The sequence below is a fragment of the Humulus lupulus genome, chromosome 9 (assembly GCF_963169125.1).
Source record: "Humulus lupulus chromosome 9, drHumLupu1.1, whole genome shotgun sequence".
Lineage (NCBI taxonomy): Eukaryota > Viridiplantae > Streptophyta > Magnoliopsida > Rosales > Cannabaceae > Humulus > Humulus lupulus.
The window spans coordinates 136,443,762-136,470,823 of NC_084801.1; the positions used below are offsets into that span (position 1 = coordinate 136,443,762).

The 27,062-nt window shown below is 37.1% G+C and overlaps 2 protein-coding genes across 2 annotated transcripts; both read right to left on the minus strand.

Moving 5' to 3' along the window:
* Positions 1-3,312: 3,312 nt before the first annotated feature.
* LOC133801954 (uncharacterized) lies at positions 3,313-4,472 on the minus strand. Its single transcript, XM_062240190.1, has 2 exons — positions 4,019-4,472; positions 3,313-3,944 (listed from the first exon to the last, which is right to left on the minus strand). Exons 1-2 carry the CDS (start codon positions 4,268-4,270, stop codon positions 3,501-3,503), a joined length of 696 nt encoding a protein of 231 aa, XP_062096174.1. The 5' UTR covers positions 4,271-4,472; the 3' UTR covers positions 3,313-3,500.
* A 7,666-nt stretch (positions 4,473-12,138) lies between these two features.
* LOC133802619 (multiple organellar RNA editing factor 8, chloroplastic/mitochondrial-like) lies at positions 12,139-15,409 on the minus strand. Its single transcript, XM_062240966.1, has 4 exons — positions 14,949-15,409; positions 14,103-14,200; positions 13,941-14,006; positions 12,139-13,181 (listed from the first exon to the last, which is right to left on the minus strand). Exons 1-4 carry the CDS (start codon positions 15,341-15,343, stop codon positions 12,466-12,468), a joined length of 1,275 nt encoding a protein of 424 aa, XP_062096950.1. The 5' UTR covers positions 15,344-15,409; the 3' UTR covers positions 12,139-12,465.
* Positions 15,410-27,062: the final 11,653 nt, after the last annotated feature.

A 27,062-nucleotide genomic window follows, 5' to 3' on the forward strand; every position in this document is an offset into this window, starting at 1 on the left:
GAAGTACAACATGAAGCTCAACCCCCAGAAATGCTCTTTTGGAGTATCATCGGGGAAGTTCCTAGGTTTCATTGTGAATGCCCGGGGAGTAGAGGCTAATCCTGACAAGATCCAAGCATTAATTGACATGCCCTCACCTCGAAAGCATAAGGATGTCCAGAGTTTGACTGGACAGATGGCGACATTAAGTAGGTTTATCTCGAAATCTACGGACCGCTGTCTTCCATTTTTAAACCTTTTGAGAGGGGGAAAAAAATTTGAATGGACAGAGGAATGCGAGCTGGAATTTTAGGAGCTCAAAAAGCACCTCGCAGAACCTCCTATCTTGTCGAAACCTGTCACGGGAGAAATTTTGTACCTATATCTCGCTACAACCGAGCACGCCATTAGCGTCGTTCTCATCCGAGAAGAACAGAAGGTGCAAAAGTCAGTATACTATGTCAGCAAAAGGTTACTGGGGGCAGAATCGAGATACCCTTTAATGGAGAAGTTGGCTCTCAGCCTAATCCACTCATCTCGAAAGCTCCGACCTTACTTCCAAGCACACCCCATCCATGTGCTGACCAACCAACCACTACGACAAGTCTTATCCAAGCCAGAAGCCTCGGGCCGATTACTAAAATGGGTTGTTGAGCTCGGGCAATTCGAGATCACTTATCATCCGAGGACAACCATAAGAGGACAGGCCCTGGCAGACTTCATAGTGGAATGCACTGGAGTGACTGACGACGAAGTTATAACCCCAGCCCGCGAGCTGTGGAGACTTTATGTTGATGGGTCTTCCAACGAAAATGGATCGGGGGCAGGAATAATACTGATCACCCCAACTGGGAGTTGATTTCACTCTGCTTTGATATTTGACTTCGAAGCGTCAAATAACGAGGCTGAATACAAAGCTTTACTGACAGGACTTCGAATAGCCAAGGAACTCAAGGCTAACGTGATACAATGCTACAGTGACTCTCAGTTGGTGGTCAACCAAATCTTAGGGGAATATCAGGCTCGTGGGACAAGAATGGCTGCATATCTAGAAAAAGCAAAAGCAGCACTCGAACATTTCGAATTTTACATGATAGAACAGGTTCTCCGAGAGCACAATTCAAATGCAGATGCCCTAGCCAGGCTCACCACATCCACCGAGGTCGACGAGTTGAATGTTGTGCCAATCAAACATCTATTGACACCCAGTATAAGCGAGCCTAAACAAGAGGATGTCTGCATGATTAACTCCGAGCCAACCTGGATGACCCCGATAGTTGAGTACCTTGAGACCGACATTCTCCCAGCAGAACGGACCAAGGCTCGGAAACTGATGTATCAGATTCCCAGGTACACTATTGTGGAAGGAAGGCTATATCGAAGAGGATACTCTATGCCATTACTCCAGTGTGTGACTCCACCCAAGGCTAAGAAGATTCATGAAGGATTATGTGGGGACCACACTGGGGGGCATAGCCTGTCTAAGAAAATTATACGCCAAGGGTACTTCTGGCCCACCATCAAAGCAGACTCATTTGATTACGCAAGAGGTGCGATAAGTGTCAATGGTTTGCCACAATCCCTTGAGCTCCACCTTCCAAGCTAACTATGATGACCTCCCCATGGCCATTTGCGATCTGGAGAATTGACCTCATAGGCTCGTTGCCAACTGACAAACGCGGAGTTAAGTACGCAGTAGTCGTGGTAGATTACTTTACGAAGTAGACCGAGGCCGAACCTCTGGCAACAATTACCTCGAAGAAAGTCTTGGACTTCATGGTGAAAAACATCATCCGCCGATATGGGATGCCAAGGAAGATAGTGTCTGATAACGGTACTCAATTCGATAGCGACTTGTTTACCAACTTTTGTGAGAAAAATGGGATAATAAAAAACTTCTCCTTTGTGGCCCATCCCTAAGTGAATGGTCAAGTCGAGGCTGTGAATAAAATCCTGAAGAGTTCTATGAAGAAAAAATTGGAAGAAGCTAAGGGGAAATGGCCCGAAGAGTTGCCCCAAGTCTTGTGGCCATATCAAACCATAGCTCGTACTTCAACAGGACATACCCCTTTTTCTCTGGCATATGGATGCGAGGCTATGCTGCCAATCGAGGTCGAAATACCTACCATTCGTACCCACGCTTATGATCAAGCCTCGAACCAATTCCAGCTCGAAGTAAGTCTGGACCTGATTGAAGAAAGACGGGACGAGGCTCAACTAAAGAATGTTGCATACCAACAGCGAACTACTCAGTATTTCAATAAAAAGGTTCGAGACATAAAATTCAGTTTAGGGGATTTGGTGCTAAGGCGTGTGTTCTTGGCTACACAGGACTCGGCTGCTGGCGTGCTCGGGCCTAATTAGGAAGGACCTTATCAAATCGAATCTGTTATCAGACCTGACATCTACAAATTAGCAAGATTGAACGGGGATTTGGTACCACGAGCATGGAATGACGAACATCTACGACCTTACTATCAATAGTGTAGGAACGATGTCACCTGTAACCGTGCTTGTATATCTTTACTATGCTCATGTTAAAAAATTGTTCAATTCCTAATAAAGTTCATTTTCGTTTCAATATGCTGTATTTTTTGCAAACTCTCTTAAGTTAATAACCTATGGTCACATTCATAGGATATTAAGGGGGCATTAGTGGTATATATACCGTCAGCTTGAAAAAATAAAATAGCATATACGAAAAGAATAAAAGCGTTTGGATATAACTAAATACGAGAGCTAAGATAGTTTGGACATAACCAAATTCTTAAAGAATAAAAGCGTTTGGATATAACCAAATACGTGAGCTAAGATAGTTTGGACATAACCAAGTTATTAAGAATAAAAGGGTTTGGATATAACCAAATGCGCGAGGCAAAATAATTTTGATAAAACCAAATGCGAGATCTAGACATAACTAGATCAAAAATATTTGTGAGTGGATTACAAACCAAAAGCATGACCTAAATAGGTTTGGAACAAACCAACTAAAATTAATCGACAGAAAGTTGGAATATAAATAAACCTACTTCAAGTGAAGTCGAGATTGAGGCTGGAGTATCTTGCAAAAAGATAGTTTCGACCTCATAACTTTGGGGAGCTACCCGAGGATGAGGAAAAGTAACTAGAAAAGCGGGATATAACTAAACCACCTATATTACACGCCATATAAGTACTTTCGAGTGCATGGTAAAAGTAAGTTTCGACCTTGACAAGTACCGGGATCGGACACGGATACGTCGAGTAAACTGTGCATGAATGCATTGAAGCTCGAGCTTAAAATCCACCACATGTTTGTATGAATAAACAGACATAAGGACACTTTAATATAAATTACTTGAAATATTTCGACTTAAGAAATGTAAAGCAAAAATATTAAAGTAAAGTCAAATACGGTAATAGATATTGTAATAAAATAGCTCTTTCACGAGCTATAAATTGTCTTGGCCCCAGGGGCATAAAAAACAGAAGATAAAAAACTATTACAAGAGGTTCAAAGGGACGTAGCCCCGGGTCGAGATTTAGGAGGAATGAGCATCCTCCTTAGCCTTCTCAGCATCTTCCTTGGCCCTCGCTGCCTCCTCCCGAGTAGCCTCCTCTGCATCGAGCCAAGCCTGCCATTTGGCCACGAGCTCTTCCTCAAAAGAGCCTAGGAAGCTGGTATCAAGATCGGCATTACTGGCCCAGATCCTGTACATGGCCAGGTCGACCGCGAGAAGACGAGCCTTTTCGCCCTCCATTATCTCGAAGGTGGCCTTTTTCTCCTCCTCAAGCTTGACATTGAACTTCTCGAGCTCGACTATCCTGGCCTTCATCTGCTCGGTTTCAGCCTCCATCTTTGCCTTTGCGGCCTTATACTCGTCAGTGAGCTTAAGTTGAAGATTCTTCGACTCTTGGGCATAGGACATGCTCGAGTGAACCTCGTTGTACAACTTATAATTAAGTTGAGCAACAGCAGCAAAAGACTAAAATACAAACAAATCCAGTTAGAACACATGCTAAGCATAATTACAACAAGTGGTAAAGTGAGAGAAGTTACCGCAGCAATGAGCTCGACACTCTTGTCATAAAGGGTGTTGCAGTCCCGAGCATTGTTCAAAAACTGCCACTGGGGAGCCTCGAAGCTACTGATGCTCTGGCCTACCCGAGACAGGATGTCCAGGCCAAGTGTAGCTCCATGAGTCCCGGCAGCATTGTTGATGACACACTCATCAACATGAGTAGAAATCGACAACAGGCGCCCTTTGGACGCTGGTTTCTTTGGAGGAGGGTCAAGCACTGGGTAGACCATGATAGTAGGAGGTACAGGGGGGGCATCGGTGGCGAAAGCTTCGACCTGGGAAATAGGATTCACGGCCAAGCTCGTAACAGTGGGAGCTGGAGGAGGAGGGGTCTTCTCAGTCCTCTTAAGGACCTTGGCAGGCCGATCTGACTTTCGCGAGCCTCTCCAGCGCTTACTCCTCTGAGCCCCCTCGCCACTGGCAAGCACGGTGTCGAGATCAGAGTCCATAGCACCTGCACAATTGCACCACATTATAAGAAATTCCAAGACAAAAAAAGTTAGCACAATGCAGATAGGCAAGGAATAAAGGACAAGTAAAGAGAAACCTAACTAGAACTCTCCCCCGAGCTCGTGCTCAGTGACCACGTAATTCCCCCATCTTCAGAAGATGCAGGGGGAGTCCCTTCCCTATATGTGGAAGTCAACCTTGAAAGGTCCCTATAATCATTTGTCCCGTATTGAACGGTTATTCCGTCCCATACCTCGTTCAGACTATACATAGTATCATATTTCCCTAGCCAACTATCAAACCTATGAACCCTTTCATCTACCCAGGACCATACATAAAAGTGATCCCTATCATCTTCGCACAAGACTAATCTGTTGGGTTTATGCTTAAGTAGCGAGGGAGACCATAAGTCCGAGCTAAGGATGACCATACCTCTATCGCTCGAGCTCGAAGCCTCGTCATTGGCCTCGTTCCCTGATTGCAGACTCCTGTAATGTCGAGCTGGGGATTGTGGCTTAGAGTTGCGCCTCGGAGGAAGGCTACCGGTTGGGAGAGGCACAAACTCCCACTTGGCATATTTCTTGTTGGACCAGTCATTTATGGATTGATCCTTTTCCAGGAGACCACAAGCTCGAAGCCTATCTTCATGAAGAAGATAGGAAAAGGAATGCCTACCATAAGGGAATTGGAGCAAGGCCTCCTTGTGCTCCTTCATCTTATCGGTGGGAGTAGGTCGATGATAATTGGCTAGAGAAATGAACATATCATGAGTGGTTCAAGCCTAAGCAAAAAATTCGAGCACAAAAAGAAGAAATTTTTTATACTTACGGATTCGTCTGAACGAATAGTATCTGGAAGGAGCCAGGCCATCTGTCCAAAAGAAAGCTATCTTGAAATTGGGGGGATGGTTGGGTAGATCCTCAAATATTTTCTTCTCCTTGGGATTGCTCGAAAGATAGTAGAAGTCGTCCCCTCCCCGAGCTCGGGAGGGATTGCTTTTCAAGCAAAAGAGATACAGAATCTCCTTTGGTGAAGGTCCTTCCCACTTTAGCTCGTGGTAAAGCGATCTCAGGGCTGACAAAACCCTGTAGGAGTTGGTGTTGAGCTGGAAAGGAGCAAGCCCAAAAAAATCCAAGAAGTCCTTGAAAAAGGACTTTAAGGGCAATAAGGCCCTTGCCTTCATGTGCTCCTGGCTCCAAGCCGCATATTTTAACTTGTTGTCGGGATTACCATCTCCCGGGGCGCGACAGCTTCGCTCATGGGAGGTTGGAGCTCGACACCTCAACGATCCTGATAGTCCAATATTGTGGAGGACCAAGATGCCAGAGATTTGCCCCAGTAAAGAAATCGAGCTCTAGTAATGCTTGGCCTTGAAAAATTCTCCCTTCGAGGTGGGAATGGAGGTTGGCTGTGAAGTAGAAGGGGGATTCGATGGTTCTCCCATCAGTGAAAATTGGAGATCGCCTGGCTTGAAGGCGATTGTCACTTTAAGGGTGGTATCGATGGGGATTGGTCTAGGCTCAGGGTCTAGATCTGGGTAGATGGCGACCCTAAGTCTTTTCCTTTTCCTCTCCTCAACCTCGTCGATTTGACGTCGAAAGTGAGATCGTGTATCTTCTTGCTCACACCTTAGTTAATGCTCCCGAATCAAACATTGATTCTGGGTAAAAGGTGACTCCGGGCTCGGAGTTTTCGGTGAGTAAGGAATTGCGAGCTTTGACCCCCACTGCTTTTCTGAGTTCTGCGGCATCTAGCAAGAGAGCAAAAGGGTGAGGGCCAGACGAACAAGAAATTAAGAATAAAAATCAAGACGGCCTAAGCTCGAATGATCGAGGCTATGGAGCAAGCTCGATCCAAAGAACGAGGCCAGACTCGGAGCGTGTATTCCACGGAAAGGAAGGAAGGTGGATTTATTTTCGAAGATCCCGGATTTTCAGGAAAAAAAAGTTGGCAGTTACTCAAAAAGTGATATTTTGGGGAAACATGCAATTTGAAAACCCTAATCTTGTACCCAGTTTCTTGGTGTACACGATATGTCATCCGAAATTTTAAAAAAAAAACACACAACACAAGAGTCATATTTGCATCTTTTATGCAAAATCTGGGTTTAAAAATCCATAACGTCAAATAAGCTTACGAACTACATGATATTGGCTAAAGTATCTTAGTGATAAACTAGTGCCCAAGGTGTAACAAAAACATAAAAATGCATGAAGAAATATAAATAGGAGGATCAAGAACAGAGACCTACACACAAAGGCTTGCGGATACAATGAAAGGGACGACTGGAGGAGCGGTTGCAAGAATGATCTCACGGAATCGAAAAGGCCAAGGTTGTTTTGTCTTCTTGGTTTAGAGAACATGCAAAGAGGAAAAAAGATTTTTCGGCTCTGGTTTTTTCTCTCTCTAAAACTTAAAGCGTAAAAATGAAGAGGAATGGGATGACACAGTTATATATATATATATGTGTCCCAAGAGGAGGTCAAGGGTCGAGCTAATCTGGGTCTTTGGCTAGATTTGGTATTTGATCCAATGGTCAGGTGCGAATGTAGCAATGGCGGCAAAAAGCTGAAACGTGAAAGGACGTGGTGTGTTGAAAAAGTACTCAAGTACTCTGATTGAGCAACCCGTGGCTGACGCGTGTCCACACTCGAGTGCAATTGATGGTATAGTTTCCAAGAAGGGCAGTTCAAAAGTTTCCTTCTCATAGGATTCGAACTGATACTTTTGAGGGGGAAAAATGTTACACCCAGATTTCGAGATAAGAGGTTATGACCCCGAAAACTGGGTTCGTTAGGTGTGAGCTCGAAATATATGAAAACGTCATATGGTCCAGCCGTAAAACCTTTGAAGTACAACAACGACCTCGAGGATGTGTAACCTCGAATATACTCTGAGCTCGCGATGGGCAATGGCATGACACTCGAATATATCTTTTAGCGATTGTCCTCAGGCGAGGTAGTTCGAGCTTGGGAAGTGCAAGCTCGGGTGTGACAGCCTCGACAGTACCTACCTATCCCGAGCGTAGCGTGAAGTTGGGTGACAAGTTCGTGATTGACCCATAAGTCGTAACAGACTCAATGCCGATTGTTGATCTCGAAGACCTGATGAATCACCTGGGAGAGCCCATTATGTATGAACATATTTATTGTTGTGTAATCCCAATATTCAAGGGATGTCATTTAATTTGTTATTCGTTCCCGATGTTCATGGGACGTTTCCGTGTATATAGGAGATAATGCATTTAATATCATTATTTCAATTGATATACAGAATATCTTCCCGAAATATGTGGGAACGAATTCTGCAACCTTCTCTATAAATAGAGAAGGAATCACCACTTGTAGATGACCGATTTCTGATTTCTTGAGAGAAAGCTCTGGGTAATTCATCTTTGAAGAATTTCCAGAAAACTCCAAGTCTTAATAACATAGACTCGTGGACTAGGCATAATTAACTACTGAACCACGTAAAAATTCTCTTGTTTCTCTTCATCATTCATTCGCTTCATTGTTTAATTGTTCTACAATTTAAGTTGACGAAAAACGGCGTCAACAACTTCATAACAAACTTAATAAATTGATGGACAATTCATAACCACCAAGACCAAATTATAGAGAAACACACTGTCATAAAAAATAGTTTATTCATAGTATTTATGCTTTTTATTTAAACATAAATAGTTTTATTAAAAATATATGTTTACAACATGTATAAATTGTAATAATAAACGTCATTTTTTCTCATTTTTTTATTCTACCTTTCAAATTTATGGCTATTAATTAATCAAGGAAAAAACTTTATCTATTTTCTCTTTTTTATTTTAATAATAATTATAATATATGTCAATTAAAAATATCCATATATAATAATACTAATAATCTATCTATTTTATTTTTAACTTTTGATAAAACACGTAATCCTAAAGTTAATTTTTAATAATAAAAGGGTATAAACGGGCAATCGACAAAAATACACGTGGTTCAAATAATCTATCTATTTATTCATATTCTTAACCTTTTAACAAAACACGAGGTCCGCAAGTTAATTTTTAAAAATAAAGGGTCCAAATCTATATATATATATATAAAAGAGTTTCAGGGAGATGATGTGACACTCTAAAATCTCTTCAAAGCACTCTTTCTATTTTATCCTTTAATTTAATTTTTTTTATTCATTTTATGAATTTTAGTTACATATTAGTTTAAATTTAAATAATATATTTACAAATTATTTATTTAAATTAATAATATTATATATAAATATTTTATGTTATATATAATATAATAACATGAGTCTTTATTTCAGTACACCTAACATTTTCTCTTTTAAAAAAAAATAAAAGAAACATTACACAATCCACATTAACACGTTTACTTTTTAAAAAAAATTAATTTAGTTACACATTAATTTAAATTTAACTAATTGCTAAATTGTTATAATTATTAAATTATTATTATCAAACTGATTAGAATCATCTATTAAATGTTTTATGTAATTATTTATAGGTAAATCACGAGTACTAATATATATAATTATTTTTAAAATTGATATAAAAAAATCATACAATTGAAATATTAGTAGTTAATTAAAAACTCTTCACACGTTTTTTAGGTACGTTTTTTCCTATTTCCTATTTACCATATTAATTATTTGAAAAAAAAAAAAACAAACTACTCTTTCTATTTTCTAAATTTTTCACGTTTTTTAATTCTTATTTTTTAAATTTATGATTATTAGTTAATAATTAAAAAAGAAAAAATATATAATATCCACACTATCCAAATATCTATAAAATTATTAGTTGATAATTAAAAAAGAAAAAACTATAATATCTAAACTATCTAAATATCTAAAATTAAAAACTCTTCACACGTTTTTTTGGTACGTTTTCTCCTATTTCCTATTTACCATATTAATTAATTATTTAAAAAAAAATGTAGTTACACAAATAAATGACCATATATGTTATAATAATAATAAATGTAGTTTTTTAAATTTAAATGAGATATTTATAAGATATTATATTATTTAAATATATATAAATATCTCTCTGTGAATCTATATATATTCTAAACATTCTCTATTAATCTCATATTTTTCTCTACTCTAATTTTTTTTTCTCTTATTCTCTCTAAGCTCTTTCAATTTCAATTTTCAATGAATTCCAATTCATATCTCCAAATTTGATTGATTTACATGTTAATGATAACACAATCCTCTCGAGTTTTTATTCAATTATTAATATTTGTTAATCCTTAAAGTTTTTATTTTAAATTATTAATCTTTATATTTTAACATCTTTATCTTATTTTTCTATCATGTTTTAGATGTTATCGGATGTTTTATGTGGTGTGGGTGATATTGAGATTGTTAACATGATATTGTTTGTAATCATATACTTTCTCAAATCTCCAAAAGCATTGTGCCACCATTAGATCAAGTGCCTCTCATTTGTATGTTATGGTATCTTTTTATACCATGTCTTAGATTTTATTCATGAGGAAAATACGAAACCAAAGGCTATATAAAACCGTTCAGCATTTAAGAAAAAAATGAAGAAGAAAATAATTATTGCTAAAATAAATATTCTACCAAATTGTTCCATTTTAAAAAAAATAATAATGGAGATCTAATGTTGTTTTTTAAAGAACCAACCAACAAATTTTAAATATTGCAGGAATTTTTTTGATTTGTTGGCTTTGTGATTTGGTACAATACAACCGTTATATTATAATAATTTATTTTTGAAGAGGGATATAATTTATTGATATCTTGAAAAAGTTTAATAATTTTCATTTAAAAAAATCTTTTGAATGAAATAAAATGAAACAACTTCATAACAAACTTAATAAATTGATGGACAATTCATAACCTCCAAAACCAAATTATGGAGAAAACACTGTCATGAAAAAATAGTTTATTCATAGTATTTATGCTTTTTATTTAAACGTAAATAGTTTTATTAAAAATATATGTTTACAACATGTATAAATTGTAATAATAAAGGTCATTTTTTCTCATTTTTTATTCTACCTTTCTAATTTATGGCTATTAATTAATCAAGAAAAAACTTTTCTCCTTTTTATTTTAATAATAATTATAATATATGTCAATTAAAAATATCTATATATAATAATAATACTTATAATATATCTATTTTTATTTTTAACTTTTGTTAAAACACGTAATCCTAAAGTTAGTTTTTAATAATAAATGGTCTAAATGGGTAGTCAGCAAAAATACATGTGATTCAAATAATCTATCTATTTATTCATATTTTTAACATTTTGACAAAACACGAGGTCCGCAAGTTAATTTTTAAAAATAAAGGGTCCTAATGGGTAATTAGCTGAAATACAAGGTTCAAAATGGTGTGAATCTTACAGAAAACATAAATTATATAAATTTATATAATTTGCTTTTTATAAAGAATTTTTCACTTTTTAAATAAATACATGGTCCAAAGGTAATTTTTAAAAATAAATTGTCAAAATGGGTAATCGGTCAATAAATAGTGTTCAAATAATTGATATTTCTATTCCTATTTTTATCATTTTGACAAAATATGAGGTCTAAAAGTAAATTTTTAAAAATAAATAAACCAAATGGGTAATCAGCCAAAATAACCCTTATTATTTATAATTTTTTGAAAACTTACAGAAGATTTGCTATACAATGAATATCATCATTAAAAAATTATGGTCAAAACATCCTCACATATCCATGTAAGAAGCATATTGTACTAGTTTATAAAAATGAATCTCAACTATACCATCTTTAAAAAAAAAAAAAAAATTTTAATTATTACAAAAGACTGCGTGAAATACATCTATGTTTTATAGTTTAATTATAAGATAATGAAAACATGTTATAAAAAAAAATCATCGTCAAGCAATTTAAATGAAATAATTTTATTATTTAAGTCATGTGATAAAAATAAAAAAATACAAAGTATTAGTGTAGAAATAAAATCAATGTGGAGGTAAATGAAAAACGATTTTGTCATTTGAGAGATAAGATACTTGATAAAAAAAAAAATTCGAATCCAAAGTACTAAACTCCAATGAAGTACAAAATATGGAGAACAAGAATAAGAGGAAGCTTTTAGCTTAGTCTTTTTTTTTAAAGTTGTTTCAACCTTTTAAGATTAAACAAATACTTTTTAGAATTGTTTGGGTAAAAAAATAAAAATAAAAATCATTTTTTAATTGAATTTTTTAAAAAGCTTCACCCCAAAAAAAATTGATAAGCTACTTTTCAAATTAAAATAAATTTTACAATTCACGTGCACAGATTTTTTTTTATTAATTATCTGAACACTTTAAAAAAAATCATTAAAAAGTTCTTTATATTGTAATTATTCACTTTTATTTATCTTGCATCTTAGAAGTAAAAAATTTCACAAACTAGACCAAAGTTAAATGATAATAACAACAAAAATAGTCCATAAAAGGGGGAGTAATATCAAACAAGACAAGCATATTTTTTTCATACTAACATAAGTCCAATTTACCAAGACACCATAAAAACAAGCCTTTAATGTAAGTTTTACATCAACTATTTTTTATTCAACATAGTAACAAAAGCAAACGCTGCCAAAAACCCCTCTAGTAACACTAATCCAACACTGCCAAAAACCCCTCAGTAACACTAATCCAACCATTCTTAATTATCTTTGACCCAAAACCACATCATAGCCATATAATTCAATTGGATAACAAAGTAGATAAATAAATTAGATATGACACAAGATTTTTAAACAGAGTTTTGAGACCATAGAAAAACTCATGAAGGTATATGTAGAACACCTTGATTCACTAGAGGGTACAACCAGCAGTATCTCAACATAATGTGCTCAGCAAGATAGGGACCAAAACAATCTCTTCTATCTTAATATTGTAACAGAGCCTAAAACAACACAGGATGCCATTTTTGCTTATCTACAGCTAAAATTGCCCAGGCATTTGCTTAATTAAGACGAATAGTTCCTACCAGGCACATTTCCCATGTCTCTGCTGGGTGTGTAGCTATTCTGATTGTCTGCATTAGGTACATTACCAGACCATCCATTGTTTCCCTGCTGCATTCCTCCCATATTTGGCGGCCCTCCTCCCATGTTTGGTGGACCAGTGTTATGGCTGGGTGGAGGTCCTCCGTAGTTGTTTGGCGGCATGCCACCCCAGTTGTTGCTTGGTGGTGGCATTCCTCCGTAGTTATTGGGCGGGTTCATGTTGTTGGGGGGGTATCCTCCCATTTTGTTGGGGGGATTAGGGGGATAGCCCTGGCCCATGTTGTTGGGAGGATAACCACCCATGTTGGGAGGTGGCGGGCCCATGTGGGGCGGTGGTGGACCTCTGTTGGGTGGTGAACCCATGTTGGGCAGTGGTGGGCCCATGTGTGGTGGTGGTGGACCCATGTTGGGAGGTGGTGGCGGACCCATGTTGCCGCTAGGGGGCATTCCATGGGGGTTTGGCCCAGCATTCTGCTGGTTGGGCATGGGAGGAGGTCCCCTTTGAAAATCTCGGTTTTGCACATTTTCACGCCTCCTCTCAAAGTTCCTCGATCTATCAAAATTACGAGGTCTGTCATTACGCCTATTCCTCTCATTTGCTCTAGCATTGTTCCTTATCCATTCCTCATGGTACTTGGGGTCGTATGGAACTGCTTCACCATTAATAAAAGGTTCCCCTGCCAAACAAAAAAATTTGGAGTTGGCAAATGAACCCTGGACACTAATAAGTATTATGTATAATGCCATTGCTCATTCACTATGAATTATTTTCTTAAAAGTCTAAACCTGTTTGAACTGCTTCTAGGATTACCACAGGCAAGAGGTAGTATTCCACCTAAGGAAAGAAATTACCTATATATATATATATATATATATATGTTTTTCTAAGTACACAAGAAATGTAAGAGCACAAGTTAAGCTTGGATCAAGATAATAATCTTGAAAATTCCTATTAAGCTTTTATATTCTTGCACGAGCCCATAAAAAATTACTCTAAAAGCTTTACAGTACCAGTTGGAAAAAAAATTATGAACTTCTTAAGTCAAATGCAAACAGATTCATGCAAACTTCAGAAGACAGATGCACACCTTCCAAATACCAAACAAGTTAAAAGTAACAAAAGTATATTCACTACTGACAAATTTCTCTGCAACCCAATTTATATTCAATGATGTAAAAGAGGATGTGGGATTTATTTGGGAAAAGGTTAAGCATTGGGTGGCTATATATGAATTCTCAACAATAAGAACTTGGGCGTATTCTTTCTCAGTGCTTCTTCGTGATTGGTATTCATGGTTGTAACTTGGTAATGGAGTAGTTTTTGTAAGAATTTTATTCTTGTGTCTTTTATGATGCTTTAGAATGGAGCCTTCATATCAATATATATGCAACTAAATTAGTTTCAAAACACCACAAATTGTCCATTATATTCTTACCTCCATAATCTTTGTTCTTCACATCCAAGTATGAATCAGGCAGGACCCAGCGCACTTTAGGCAATTCTGAAGAAATTTGAACACAAACAATCATGAGAAATACAAACAGAGTACAGACAGCACTAATACGATTCAAATTTAAGGGATTAATAAAAAATGTACCTTTAAGTTTGTAAGAAAGTTCTTCAGACACAAGAGCCCCAAAAGCAAAATAGCACCTAGTAGAAACTGAGTATATTTTCATTCTTGCTTCTTCCTCACTGTACATAAAGGAAAAAATTATTAATTTAAGAAGCCATGATCATTGTTTGTTCAAGGTAATCTGGCTATCCTATAACAGAAACAACAAGAGTTTAAAAAGAGTAGCTGTAGCCTGTAGCCACAAACAAGCCTTCAACCAAAAATGAAAAATCAACTACATAAGGTTGAATTGTACACATAATGCAGAGAAAATTATCTCCTGTCAAGTAAGTATCAACATTATATAAAATCAAAGATCAAACATATGTGATCAACCAAAAAGGTACCAATCCCAATTCTAATAATAAACATATGTCCAAATAAAAGGACATACATACACATATATAATATACATACATGAACAAAAATCTCTTCACGTTTCATTACAAAACTTAAAAAATTATCCTTAATAATTACTCAAACATGAATGCAAACCGACACAAAGCAAAGCACTCTCCCAATAACATCCTTCTAGTTTAGTAATCTTTACATTTCAACCCTCCAGAACCCAAAAAAATAACTCACCAAAACAAACAGAACATCATTTGGAAAAGACCTATATTTAAAAGTACTCAAAATGAATCAAAATAACTCAACAAAGAAAAACCACTACTCACAACAAATCAAAAGTTCGAACTCTAAATAAAAAACAGAACACTTCATTCGAGTTCAGAAGAATCCACTAAGCAATAACAGAACTTTAACACGGCAAATGACATTAGTAAACAAATTAAACTAATTAGATAAAGGAACTGAAAAAAGAGTTACCTGCCGACGACCATGGCCAGGGTTTTAATGTAACTATCGATGATATCATCTCTAGTGGGATCACCTTCAGGTGGTTCCATAACGACAAGCCAGTGCTCAAAGTCACAGCCATCAAGAAGGATCGTCTCCTTAGGGGGGCGATTAGACCAGTTAGGGTTGGGATCCTTGAGAGAGGACGACGTCGCATTGGACGAGAAACATCGAAGATTCGAGGCAAGAGAGAAGTTTCCGTGGGTGACGAAGGCTCCGGCGAGAGGGCGGAGCCGGTGGAGGAGAGAAAGGGAGGAACGAGAGTGGACTATGGAAATGGAGGGTGAAGTGGATAAGGAGCGAGAAATGAACGAGGCTAGGGTTAGGGTTTTGGGAAGGGAGCGTGATAAAGAGGTTGTCGCCATGGCTGAGCTCTGAACTGAGAGAGATTGTTCTGCCAAAACCCTACAAAAGGGTAAGAGAGACGCTAGAAATGAAAGACAAGGGTTTTGGATCCTTTTATAACCCACAATTCCCAAATTGCACTTGTACTTCAAAATAATTGCATTTTAAATAACTTTTATTATTATTATTAGAGAAATGGGTGAAAATGACTTTTTTTTTAAAATTTTTTTTACAAAATGATCTTTGTCTAAAATTCGACCAGTTGTCTAAATTTTTTGACTTGTTGTTTAAAATTTTCGACCGGCTATTTGAATTTTTCAACCACCTGTCTAAATTTTCGACTATCTGTTTAAATTATGAGATGTCATTTTGCAAAAAATTATTAAAACTAGGCTATATTGCAAAATCACTTTAAAAAATAAGTCATTTTGCCAAATGACCCTTATTATTATTATTAGGGTGTTTTGGCAAAATGACATTTTTTTATAGTAAAATTTGCATTTTGGCCTAGTTTACATAGTTTTTAGTTAAATGGCATATTTTGTTATTGAAGGGATATAGTTTTACTAAAATACCATTTATTTTATTTATTGACAGAAATTATTTTTCTTTTCCAAATATTAAAGAAAAAACAAAACAGAACATAGAAGCCCTAAATCGATAGGAAGCCAACCCCTTAGCCGAGCAAAGCCTCCCCTCATCCCTGTAGCATCCCAAATTTGCTAATAAGGCTTAGAGCATTGATTAGAATGCCAGGAGGGAAATAATTGATTTAATTACGTTAATATATGAATTTGATGATTATGTGATTAGAAATGCATGTTTAGGTGAATTAAATATACATGTGGGTCCCATTTGGCTATTGAGGCATAGTTGTAATATTTAGCCCGTTAAGGGCATAAATGCAATATTTGTGTATATTGTGATTGATACCACGAGTGAGTGGTGATATATTTGTGATGCACGATCCAAGACGGTCCTAGGGAGCAGTTTAGCTAGAAAGTCACAACGAAGTTAAATACCCAGCTCGAGAGGAGCCTAGGGGTATTTTGGGAATGTTATATGCGTTCGGGATTTATCGAGTAACGGGTAGTAGTTTAGTAATGATCTGGATGTGTCGGCATTAAACAGAGATTTATGGGAACACTCAAGGAATTAGCGAGATTTGGCAAATGACGGAATTGCCCTTGGTGGCATTAAAGGGTTGAGGATAAGCCTAGGGGTGTTTTAGGCATTTTGGGACTTAGGCAGCTGGGTTACCCTCAGTCTCTAACACATTCTGGAAGGGGAAAGAAAGAAGCAAAATCAGATAGTCTCTCTTAACTCTCTCTCTCTCTCTTTTTTCAGTTCACACTTTCTCTCTTGGGAGCTTGGGAATTTCGGAGAAAGCTTGAGGAGTTGGGCTAAAGAATTGGTGGAGTGCAAGCTTGAAGAGTTGAGGAATTAGTTCAGACTGAAACTATCTCAAAGGTAAGAATCAGAACTGGTTTTCTGTTGCGTTTCCTTTGTTTTGTTGGAGTTTTGGGGGTTGGAACCTTAGATGATGGAATTTGAGTTGTAGTAGGATTTTGTTTAGTTTCTTTAAGATTATGTGCTGCTCTGAGTTTGGTATAAGTGATTTGGGGTTGAATTTTGGCTTTAGCATAGGTTTGGGTTGATTTGTAGGGGATTTAGAAGTCTAAAAAATGGAGGTAATTTATGGGTTTCGGGCTCGAGTTGTGGCCCGCTTGAGTTTATAGGCCAGGGGACCTCAGAATGTTGCCCAGGCGCCGCGGTGCAAGGTTTATGCGCCACGGTCCGTGTCTCTCAGTAGAGAGCCATTTTGCCTCTGACTTAGGGCACGTCGCGACCCTTAAGGGGAGCTGGACCGCGGCCCAAATGCAGAATTTTGGCTGTTTAAAGGTTTTTAGCTCGGGAACTCAAATGTTAAGGCTCGGGAAGGTTTCTACTACCCAGTTTGGTAGAATCCAAGGTCTCGGAGGCTAGATTTATGTCTTGAAGCTATTTATTGGACTATAACTTGATGGATGGCTATTATAAATATGTTGTGACTAGGTTTTCAACGAGGTTCGTGTTAGAGGACTGTGCTCGGGATTGCGGTGCTCAGATAGCTTGGGACACAAGTAAGAAAACTATTGTACCCATAGAGCAGGGCGTGGCCCTATTGTTTGTATTGTAGGGCATGGCCCTATGTGATTGAATTGCAGGGCGTAGCCCTATTGTTTATGTTTAGTATATGTTTAAATATTTGTTGATACTATGCTATGTAGTGCATATTTGTGAATGAATGGCGAAGGTCGAGAACGACAGGAAGTCAAGTACGGCAAGGGGCCGGAAACGGCGTTGAGCACGCGGAGTGCAAAGCTGAGTACGGCAAGGGGCCGGGAACGGTGTTGAGCATGCAGAGTGCAGACCGTTAAGGCGAGACCCTCCTAGGATGCTGGAGTCATCCTCTCGGTGAAGACCACGTACCTAGGGTTTGGTAAAGCGCCTGAGACGGCATGGCCACTATGTGTTTAGCCTGTTGGCTGCTTTCTTATATGTTGTTGATAGATATGCATGTGTTATTTGTTTTGTGTTGAGTTTTCTTGCTGGGCTTCAGCTTACGAGTGCCTCTATGGTGCAGGTAAGGGCAAAGGAAAGGTCAACCAACCATGAGTATGGAGAGCATGGAGCAACGGGTACGTGTTTGGCCTACCTGGCTGCCACGACCAGGGTTTTTTTTTGGAAAATGTACTGTAACAGTTGTTTTGTCGCCTAAGTCGACCTTAAATGTATTTTGAGATGTAAAGTATTTTCTAAACGGTATTTTGGGATCCCAAATGTATAACTCTTTATGTTTTTAATGAATAACCAAATATTTTATGTTTAATGTCTTTAAACAAATTTTGTCTTAGTTTAGTCACACTTTTGACCTAAAACCTCGATTAGCGAGCTAATGGCACTTTTTTAACTCACTTAGTAACGACTCTAAGGAAGTAGGGTGTTACAGTCCCCGCGACATCAATGATAGTACCAAGATGAAGACCCCTTTTCTCCTTCACCCACTCCGCACATGCGACCCACAAACCCACGACCACAGACCCACGTTTTCGTCCATCCCTCCTTTTGGTAGAAGTTTCTCTCTTCAGACCCACGACGTGCGACCCGACCCCAGGATGGCATAGCAATTTATGGTGGAGCTTTAGGCCGAAACTAGTGACTCCACTGCTCTCTGAGGTACATGAAATCTCTTCCCATTTCATAAACTTGTTAGCTTGCAATAATCTCATTCTCTTTGTTTATATTAAATAGAATGATAGCTATGAATATATTATTTTAATGATATAAGAAAACTGTGATGATTTGGGTTTGATATCAATTATTTGTACATAATGTGTTGCAATTTTGATTGGTTTTCTGGATTGAATTGTGAATTCTGAATAAATCAATTGGGATAGTTACTGGAATAGGCATAATGCATGAAATTTTTTGATTTCCCATCACCGTTATAATTTATAGGGGCAAATTGCTTATTATATGGCTGAATTTGGGTGAGATTGTTGACATATAAATGAATGTAAATTTATATTATAGGTAAAATGGTGTCTGAATTTTTCAAGTTCTTCATCCACAATGCCATCTCATGAAGTAGACCAAGGTCTAGAAAAGTCTCCAACAAAATCATCGTCTCCACTAACAAAAGTCATAGAATAAGCCACTGAAAAGTCTCCAATGAGAGCACCATCTCCCCCAACACAAGTAGTAGAAGAAACAACTAAAAAAGCTCATTTGATTGGTGTGCATGTATATGTATATTTTAATAAATAGAATAGAATGATTGATATTTAGGCATATTATTGGTTGATTGTTATTTTTATTTGATTATGTGTGATGATTGTATTTTGAGGATTGTTAAGATTATAAGAGAGACTATGTCAATTATTTTTTAATATATAAGAATAGGATATTGATCATAAATTTTTAATTTTATAGTTGAAATCTTCAGACATACCATCATTGAAACCAATATTGATGGAGAATGAGCATTTTGCAACTCGTATGTTTGTATCTTACAAGATACAAGTGTTGAAGAGTATAAGATCCTTACTTTATCATGAAGATTTGGAAGCATTCAAAGCTTCATGTTTTGGTCATCTTTTGGAACTAATTGATCTAGCTAAAAGTAGTAAACAGATGATCCATTTTTTTTACTAAGGCATGTACAAACTAAGAAAGAGAATGAGATGTGGTTTAGTATTAGTGATTAGCCTGTTAGGTTTTCAGCACGAATTTGCATTGATTAGTGACTTTAATTGTAGAGAATACAATGACCCAAACATTAGTGATCTTAAAAATGGCAACAAGCTGAAAAAAGAGTATTTTAGTTATTTTAGTGAAGTGAAAGGGAAAATTACTCTAAAAGATTTGGAAAATATATTTGTGAATATGAATGAAAAAAAATCTTACAAAGGAGTTGAAAAAAAGAAGCAATATATTAAAAAAAATTGGGATCATTTAAGGATTACTTTGCTATACTGCTTGGAAGGAGTAGTGCTTGCGCAGGAGTCATGGCGTGCTATAGGGGAGGAGAACATGTGTATTGTGGAGGACTTAGATGTCTTTAATAAATACCCATGGGGTAGAGAATGTTATAATTTCACATTAAATCATTTGAAGGATGTAAATTTGAAGAAAAAGTCTCTTCAATACCAAAAAAAATGTTGTGGGAAAAAGACCAAAGAATTGTACACACTAAATAGTTTTCCTTACATTTTTCATGTTAGTAGTTTAATATATTTTAATTTAAAAATTAATGTCTTTGTCTTTAGTTTATCTAATTTATCACTTTTTATTTTTGGTTTTGTAGGTTTGGATTTATGAAGCAATACATTTACTAGGCAAGTTATTTGCAAATCGACTCCTCGTTGCTTACATTGGGAAGCAAAAGAGCCCGAATATAAATAGATTACTCATGCATTGATGCTTGCCAATGGCACCATAAGTAAAAATTACTCTTATGCTGATTTGTGAATTAAATTTAAATATAGATAAGGTAAATTTGATTGTTGTATGATTGTTTGCCAGATTGACTTACATAATATCCTTCATGCATCAAAGTTTGAGAAGTGCCAACCATACTTTAAGCAGTTTGAGTTTTTGAATGATAAATCTGATGACTTGATTGACCCTTTTGTTAATTTAGAAAATGTAATGTATGAAAATTTGATCCGTTTCACAAGATTGACGAGCACAAGGAAGATACATTTTATGAAATGGTTCAATAAGAACAACACAAAATGTATCTTCCTTTCATTATTCTTATCATACTTTAGTTTATTATTTTTCCTTGCATTATTGTTTTTTTTAACAGGCCTAACCCTGTTTAAAATTTTTGATGTGTACAACATGTTAAATAACTGTGGAACTGACAACTACCAAAGAAAATACTTTGAGCAGTTATTAACCCCAACAACATGGCCATCTACTAATGTTAGTATGATTGTCTTTTATTTTTACTTGTTCTTACTCATATTAACCGTGAATTTCTTATGCTAGCCTTTATATTGAAATGCAACATATAGATGAGGCTTTATGGTGCATGAGATAAAGATCACATAAGTATGATGACCTCTTTGATCAGAATGTTGTCATGAATTTTTTCTCAGTGGCTTTGTGGACACTGGGAGAAGTTCAATTTAGGTAACAATTACAAGGAATTTGTGTTTGATGATGTTTTTATTCAGTATGTTAATGGTGATAAGTCGCTTAGAGGAAAGACATGGGACAATGCTCACACATTTTACATGCCACTAAATATTGAAGGCAAGCATTGGGTGTTATTGGCGGTTAAGTTGGAGATTGTAGTGTTTGATAGTAATATAAACCTCACAGTTGAACGAAAATTGATCAAACACTTGGAGCCATTTGGTGTATGATACCATACTTGCTTCGTCAATGTTGCAAGTTTATGGGTCGTCTTCACAAAATTCCTGAGCCATTTACATGTTGAAGGCTATTTGACATTCCTCAAGACCAATCCAAGTACTTAAACTTGTCTATATATGTGCTTTGATTAATTTTGGAGGACCCATCTAATAATAAATTGCTTTATGCAGTGGAGATTGCGCAATATTTGCTATCAAGCATATCGGGTTCGACATTTACAGGCTAAACATCAATTATGTTCACGATGAAAATATTGTCTTCTTTCGACAAAAAATGGTATGTGAAATCTACAATAAGGATTGGGATCCATAGGATGTATTTTGATGTATTGGATATTTATGTTTCAAACTAATATGACTAGAATTTCAAGTAATGGTTGTATCAATTTCCATTTCCAAATTGATATTTAGACTAATTGTTTAAGAATTCGATAGGTTGTCTGATAACTTCGACAGGTTGTCTATTAATTTCGACAAGTAGTCTTAAATTTCGACAGAGTGTCTAAAATTTTGACTTTGTCTTGTAATTTTGACTCCTTGTCTCATAATTTTGATTGCTAGTTTGATATTTTGACTGTTAGTCTGAAATTTCGTCTCCCTGTCTCGTAATTTTGATAACTTGTCTTAATGTTTCGACTACCTACTAAAAGTGTGAAAATGTCCAAAAAAAAAAAGCTAAAAAAATGCTATATAAAAGTGAATGTCATAATTATTGGATTCTAATTAATGTTTTCCAAACAAAACTTTGTTAATTAAGATCACATGATGATTGAGGGTTGAGTGGTACATATCCTAGTCAAACTACTAAGATGATTGAGTGGTAGATATCCTAATCAACCTTAATAATATCATAATCAGTTGCCTTAATTATATCAATTTATAGTATTAGAACATAATGAACACTTTGTAGTTGTTAAATTTATCTAATTGTTTATTTTCGACAACTAGTGTATATATTCGACAACCAGTCTTTATATTTCGACAACTTGTCTGAATGTTTCGACCACTTGTCTAAAAGTGTGAAAATGTAAAAAAAAAAAAGCTCATAAATGCTATATAAAAGTGCATATCACAATTATTTTATTCCAATTATTGTTTTCCAAACAAAACTTTGTTAATTAGGATCACATGATGACTGAGGATTGAGTGGTAGATATCTTAATCAACCTTCATAATAACATAATAAGTTGCTTTAATTATATTAACCCATAGTATTAGATTGTAATAAACACTTTGTAGTTGTTAAATTGATCTAATTGTTTATTTTTCAACAACCAGTCTTTATATTTCGATAACTTGTCTGGAATTTCGACCACTTGTCTGAATTTTTCGACTATCAGTCTATATATTTCAACAACCTATTTAAAAATTTTGACATCTGGTCTAAAAATATTAATAACCAGTTTGGAATTTCGACCACTTGTTTGAATTTTTCGACTACCAGTCTATATATTTCAATAACATGTTTAAAAATTTCAACATCTATTATAAAAATATTAACAACCAGTCTGGAATTGCGACCACTAGTCTGAATTTTTCGACTACCAGTCTATATTTTCAACAACCAGCCTAGAATTTGTACAACCTATCTGAATTTTTCCATACATCATATCTAAAACATAACATTTAAAACTACACAAAATTATCAAAACATTACATATTAATCCAAGTCCAAAATAAATAAATCATTTCTTGCTTGTGGTTTTGTTGTGTCCATAACATCCACAATTGGAACACTTTCATTGCTTTTTTTCCCCTTCAACATGCGAAACCTTTCTCTTTCCTTTCTTTGATGATGATTCAGGTGCATAATTAATCTTCTCATTTGGAAACTCCCCTCTCCAAGGAATTCTTTTTGTCCTTGGTCTCCATGGGCGATTCAACTTCACTGGTTTGAAAACAACTTGAGCTTTGATGTAATGCCCTAAACTCCAGGGACCGTTACAGTGTGCCTTTTAAACAGTGCTAAACTCGCTAATCGAGTCATTTGGACATAATCATGTAACTAAGTATGATTAGCGGTTTAGGGATTAATTTTTTTGGTTAAGATATAACGTTTCACTAAAACGTTTACTGTATACATTGAGATCTAAAAAATATAATTTAGAGGTTCATTATAAGAAAATATTTACAACCAGCCGATCTAAGCAGCAAAACAGGGTTTAACCCTAGTTCCTCTTTCAATCCTCGGCCGTGGAGGTCGAGAAGCCGCATATGTACACATCGTTACCTAAGCTCTCTAACTCAAGGATGGTCCAGCTTACTGTTGCCTTTACCTGCACCACATAGCACCCGTGAGCCGAAGCCCAGCAAGAAAACTCAATATGCTCATGAACAGTAATAACATGTCATCAAATCATAATGTGCATGCCTAGTAGTTATAGCCCTATTTAAGCATGCAAATAAGTTCAGATAATGATGGGGTATCTAGGATAAGGAATCCTGCCCTCCTGAATGGATTACTATCAAGTCAATCCTAATCAGATGAGTGACTGACGAGAAAGTCACTACGGGGCTCGGCACCCACAACCATGTGACGAAGCAGTCACCTGGGCTCTCTGGCCCTGGCTCTAATCAGATGAGTGATTTAACACTGGTGGTTCCGTTAACCATAATGAGTGACTGACAAGCAAGTCACCACGGGGCTCAGCACCCACAGCCATGCGAATAATGATCATTATAATCATACAGAGCTTATAGCCATGAGTAGATGAGTGAATATCATTTTGAGGTTCTGTTGAACCATAATGAGTGACTGACGAACAAGTCACTATAGGGCTCAGTACCCATAGCCATGTGACAAAATAGTCACCTGGGCTTTCTGGCCATGGCTCTAATCAGATGAGTGACTGATGAGCAAGTCACTATGGGGCTCAGCACCCATAGCCATGTGAATAAACAGTCATTGGGGCTGTCTGGCCCTAGCTCTAAGTGTGTAATGCCCTACTACCTTAAGGGCGTTACTAAGTGAGTTCAAAACGTGCAATTAACTCGCTAATCGAGGTTTTAAGGCAAAAGTGTGATTAAACCATAATCAGAGTCTTATATTTTGAAAATAATTCCATTCATTAAAAAACATAAAGCATTTAACATTTGGGATCCCAAAATACTGTTTAAAAATATTTACAACTCAAAAATACGATAAAAGTCGGCTAAACGACAAAATCTAGGATTAGTACAACCATCTCCCAAAATACCCCTGGCCGTGGCAGCCAGGCAGGCCAAACATGTATGCGTCGCTTCATGTTCTCCGTACTCATGGCTAGTCAACTTTGCCCTTGCCCTTACCTGCACCACAGAGCACCCGTGAGCCGAAGCCCAGCAAGAAAACCCTCACAAGCAGATAACATATGCATATTAAACACTTGACATATAAACAAGCCATCATCAGGCTAACCACATACGACCATGCCGTCCCAGGAAATTTACCAGGCCTTGGGTTCGCAGTCCACACTGTGAGGATATCCCAGGTATCCTTTAGGGTCTCACCCTGGCAACTCGCACTCCGCGTGCTAAACGCTGCTTCCGGCCCCTTGCCGTTCTCAGCCTTGCCGCACTCGGCCTTCGTCGTTCTCGACCCTCACCGTTCCCAGCTCTTGCCGTTCATTCACATATATGCACACATAATATAACTAAGCATATACTTAAACATGAATAAACTCAACTAAAGGGGCTATGCCCTGCAACACAATTGTAACGCCCTGGTTACCCCAGAACAGTTACGGTGAACAGTGAACCGGAAATTTGACTCGCTACCCGAGTCATTTGGTTAAAAACGTGATCTAAGTGTTATTATCAGGTTAAGGTGAAAAACCAGTAAAAAGGAAAGGATACATTTCATTAAGTAAATAAACTGCTCATGAGTCATTCAAAACGTTTATAAGTTGTTTACAATACAAAATGGTCGCTACTGTTTCAAATTTACAAACCCCGTCGACCTAAGCGGCAAAAATAAGGTAAACCCCTAGTCCCTCTGAGAACTCCCTGACCGTGGTGGTCAAGCGGCCAAATATGTACACAGCACCACCTAAGCTCTCCACTCAAGGTTGGGTGAGCTTCTCTTTCCCTTTACCTGCACCACATAGCACCCATGAGCCAAGGCCCAGCAAGAAAACACAATAAAGCATGATATAATATCAACAATGATCATAATAATCATTCAGGATTATCAGTCCAAAACAGATAGGTGACAGTAGCAAAAGTCACAAAAGTGGGTACAGCTCCCTTTAGCCATGTGACGATAGGGTCACCAGGGCTTAACTGATAAGTGGTTCTTTCATAAGTTTGATCAGGATAGGTGTATGGTGAATGGTCACCAACATAACCTTCCTCATGACCATAGAGTCATAACCTTGGAACATTATTCCCCAGCCATGTGACACCAGTCACCGGGGCCGTATGCCCTGGCTTTGATTACTAGCATGGACTATTCAAGCGCTTATAAGTTCATCGACTTTAGGGTCGGTCCAGCATTAATGCCATAGAGCCATTCAATGCTGATATCGATTAGATCTAATCTTCACTTGGCCCGGCGTTCATAACGCTCTGCCATTTCTGACTCTTGGGTCAGTGTCCCTGACTAGTCAGTGCCATAAACAAGTAATCAACATTCACTAGCATTTAATATGCAATCCATGTCCACATATATCAACCAACATGCTTCAACAACAAACCATGCATGTCATATACACATACAGGGTGCAACTGTATTCATACACTGTTTTCTTACCTCTGGTTCGAGTGAAAGTTATTATAAGAACGACCCCTGAGAACAATCAATCTTTAAATTCCTTGATGGTCACCTGGTCATAACCAAAATATAGGATTCATCAATGAAAATGATAACAAAGGGTTCCCAAAACAAAACCCAGCCTCCGAGACATCAAACACTACTCAACCGGGTAATAGGTTCGACCCCGAGGCCTAAGGCTTGAATCCCCAAGCTAAAAATACAATTCTGGCCAAAAATGCCCTGACGGGCCGCGACTCACCACAACCATGCCGCAACTCACCTCCCTGACAGAGGCATTTTTACCCCAGAAGCAAACTTAGGCCGCGACACACCATAGCCAGGCCGCGGCTCATTTCGCAAAACAACAAGCACCAGCTGAAATCTTCCCTGCGTTTTCCCTTGGAACCAAACCTTCAAACCAGCTCCAAACCTCCTCCAAACACTCAATTCAACCTCTAAACATCACCTATAACTCACCCTCATCAAAACCCAAGCTAAACTTCAATCAAAACCTCCACAAATCCAAACTATCATAAAGAAATCATAGGCTGAAAAACTAAAAGAAAACAGAGTACAAACCAAAAACTTATGGCTGAACTCACCTCAAATCCGAGTTTGAACCTCCTTCAATGGCTGAACCAAGTCCACAAACCCAGCCCCTTGATTTCCTAGCTTGAAACCCCACTTTGAGCTCAAAAACTCCAAAGGAAAGATGGAGGAGAATGATGTACGGGAAGGAGAAAGACAAACCCTGTTTTGCTATGTTTTGTTCTACAACCATCTAAAGTCATATAAATCCAAACCCAAATGACTAAAATGCCCCTAAGTCACTTAAGGCTTCTAAAATCATTTCAAGGGTAAAATTGGTACTTTCTACTTATCCCGTTAATCATAATTAACGCTTCCCAATTCCCGCTAATCTCAATATTCACAAACACCAATAATTCATATCTCGTTACCCTATAATTCTCGGTAACGCTCTAATCCTTAAAAACACCCCGAGACTCACCCCGAGCCTCGAGCTTAAACCTATTATGACCAAACCGATAAATCATATCTAAAGATCGTCTCATGCCGAAA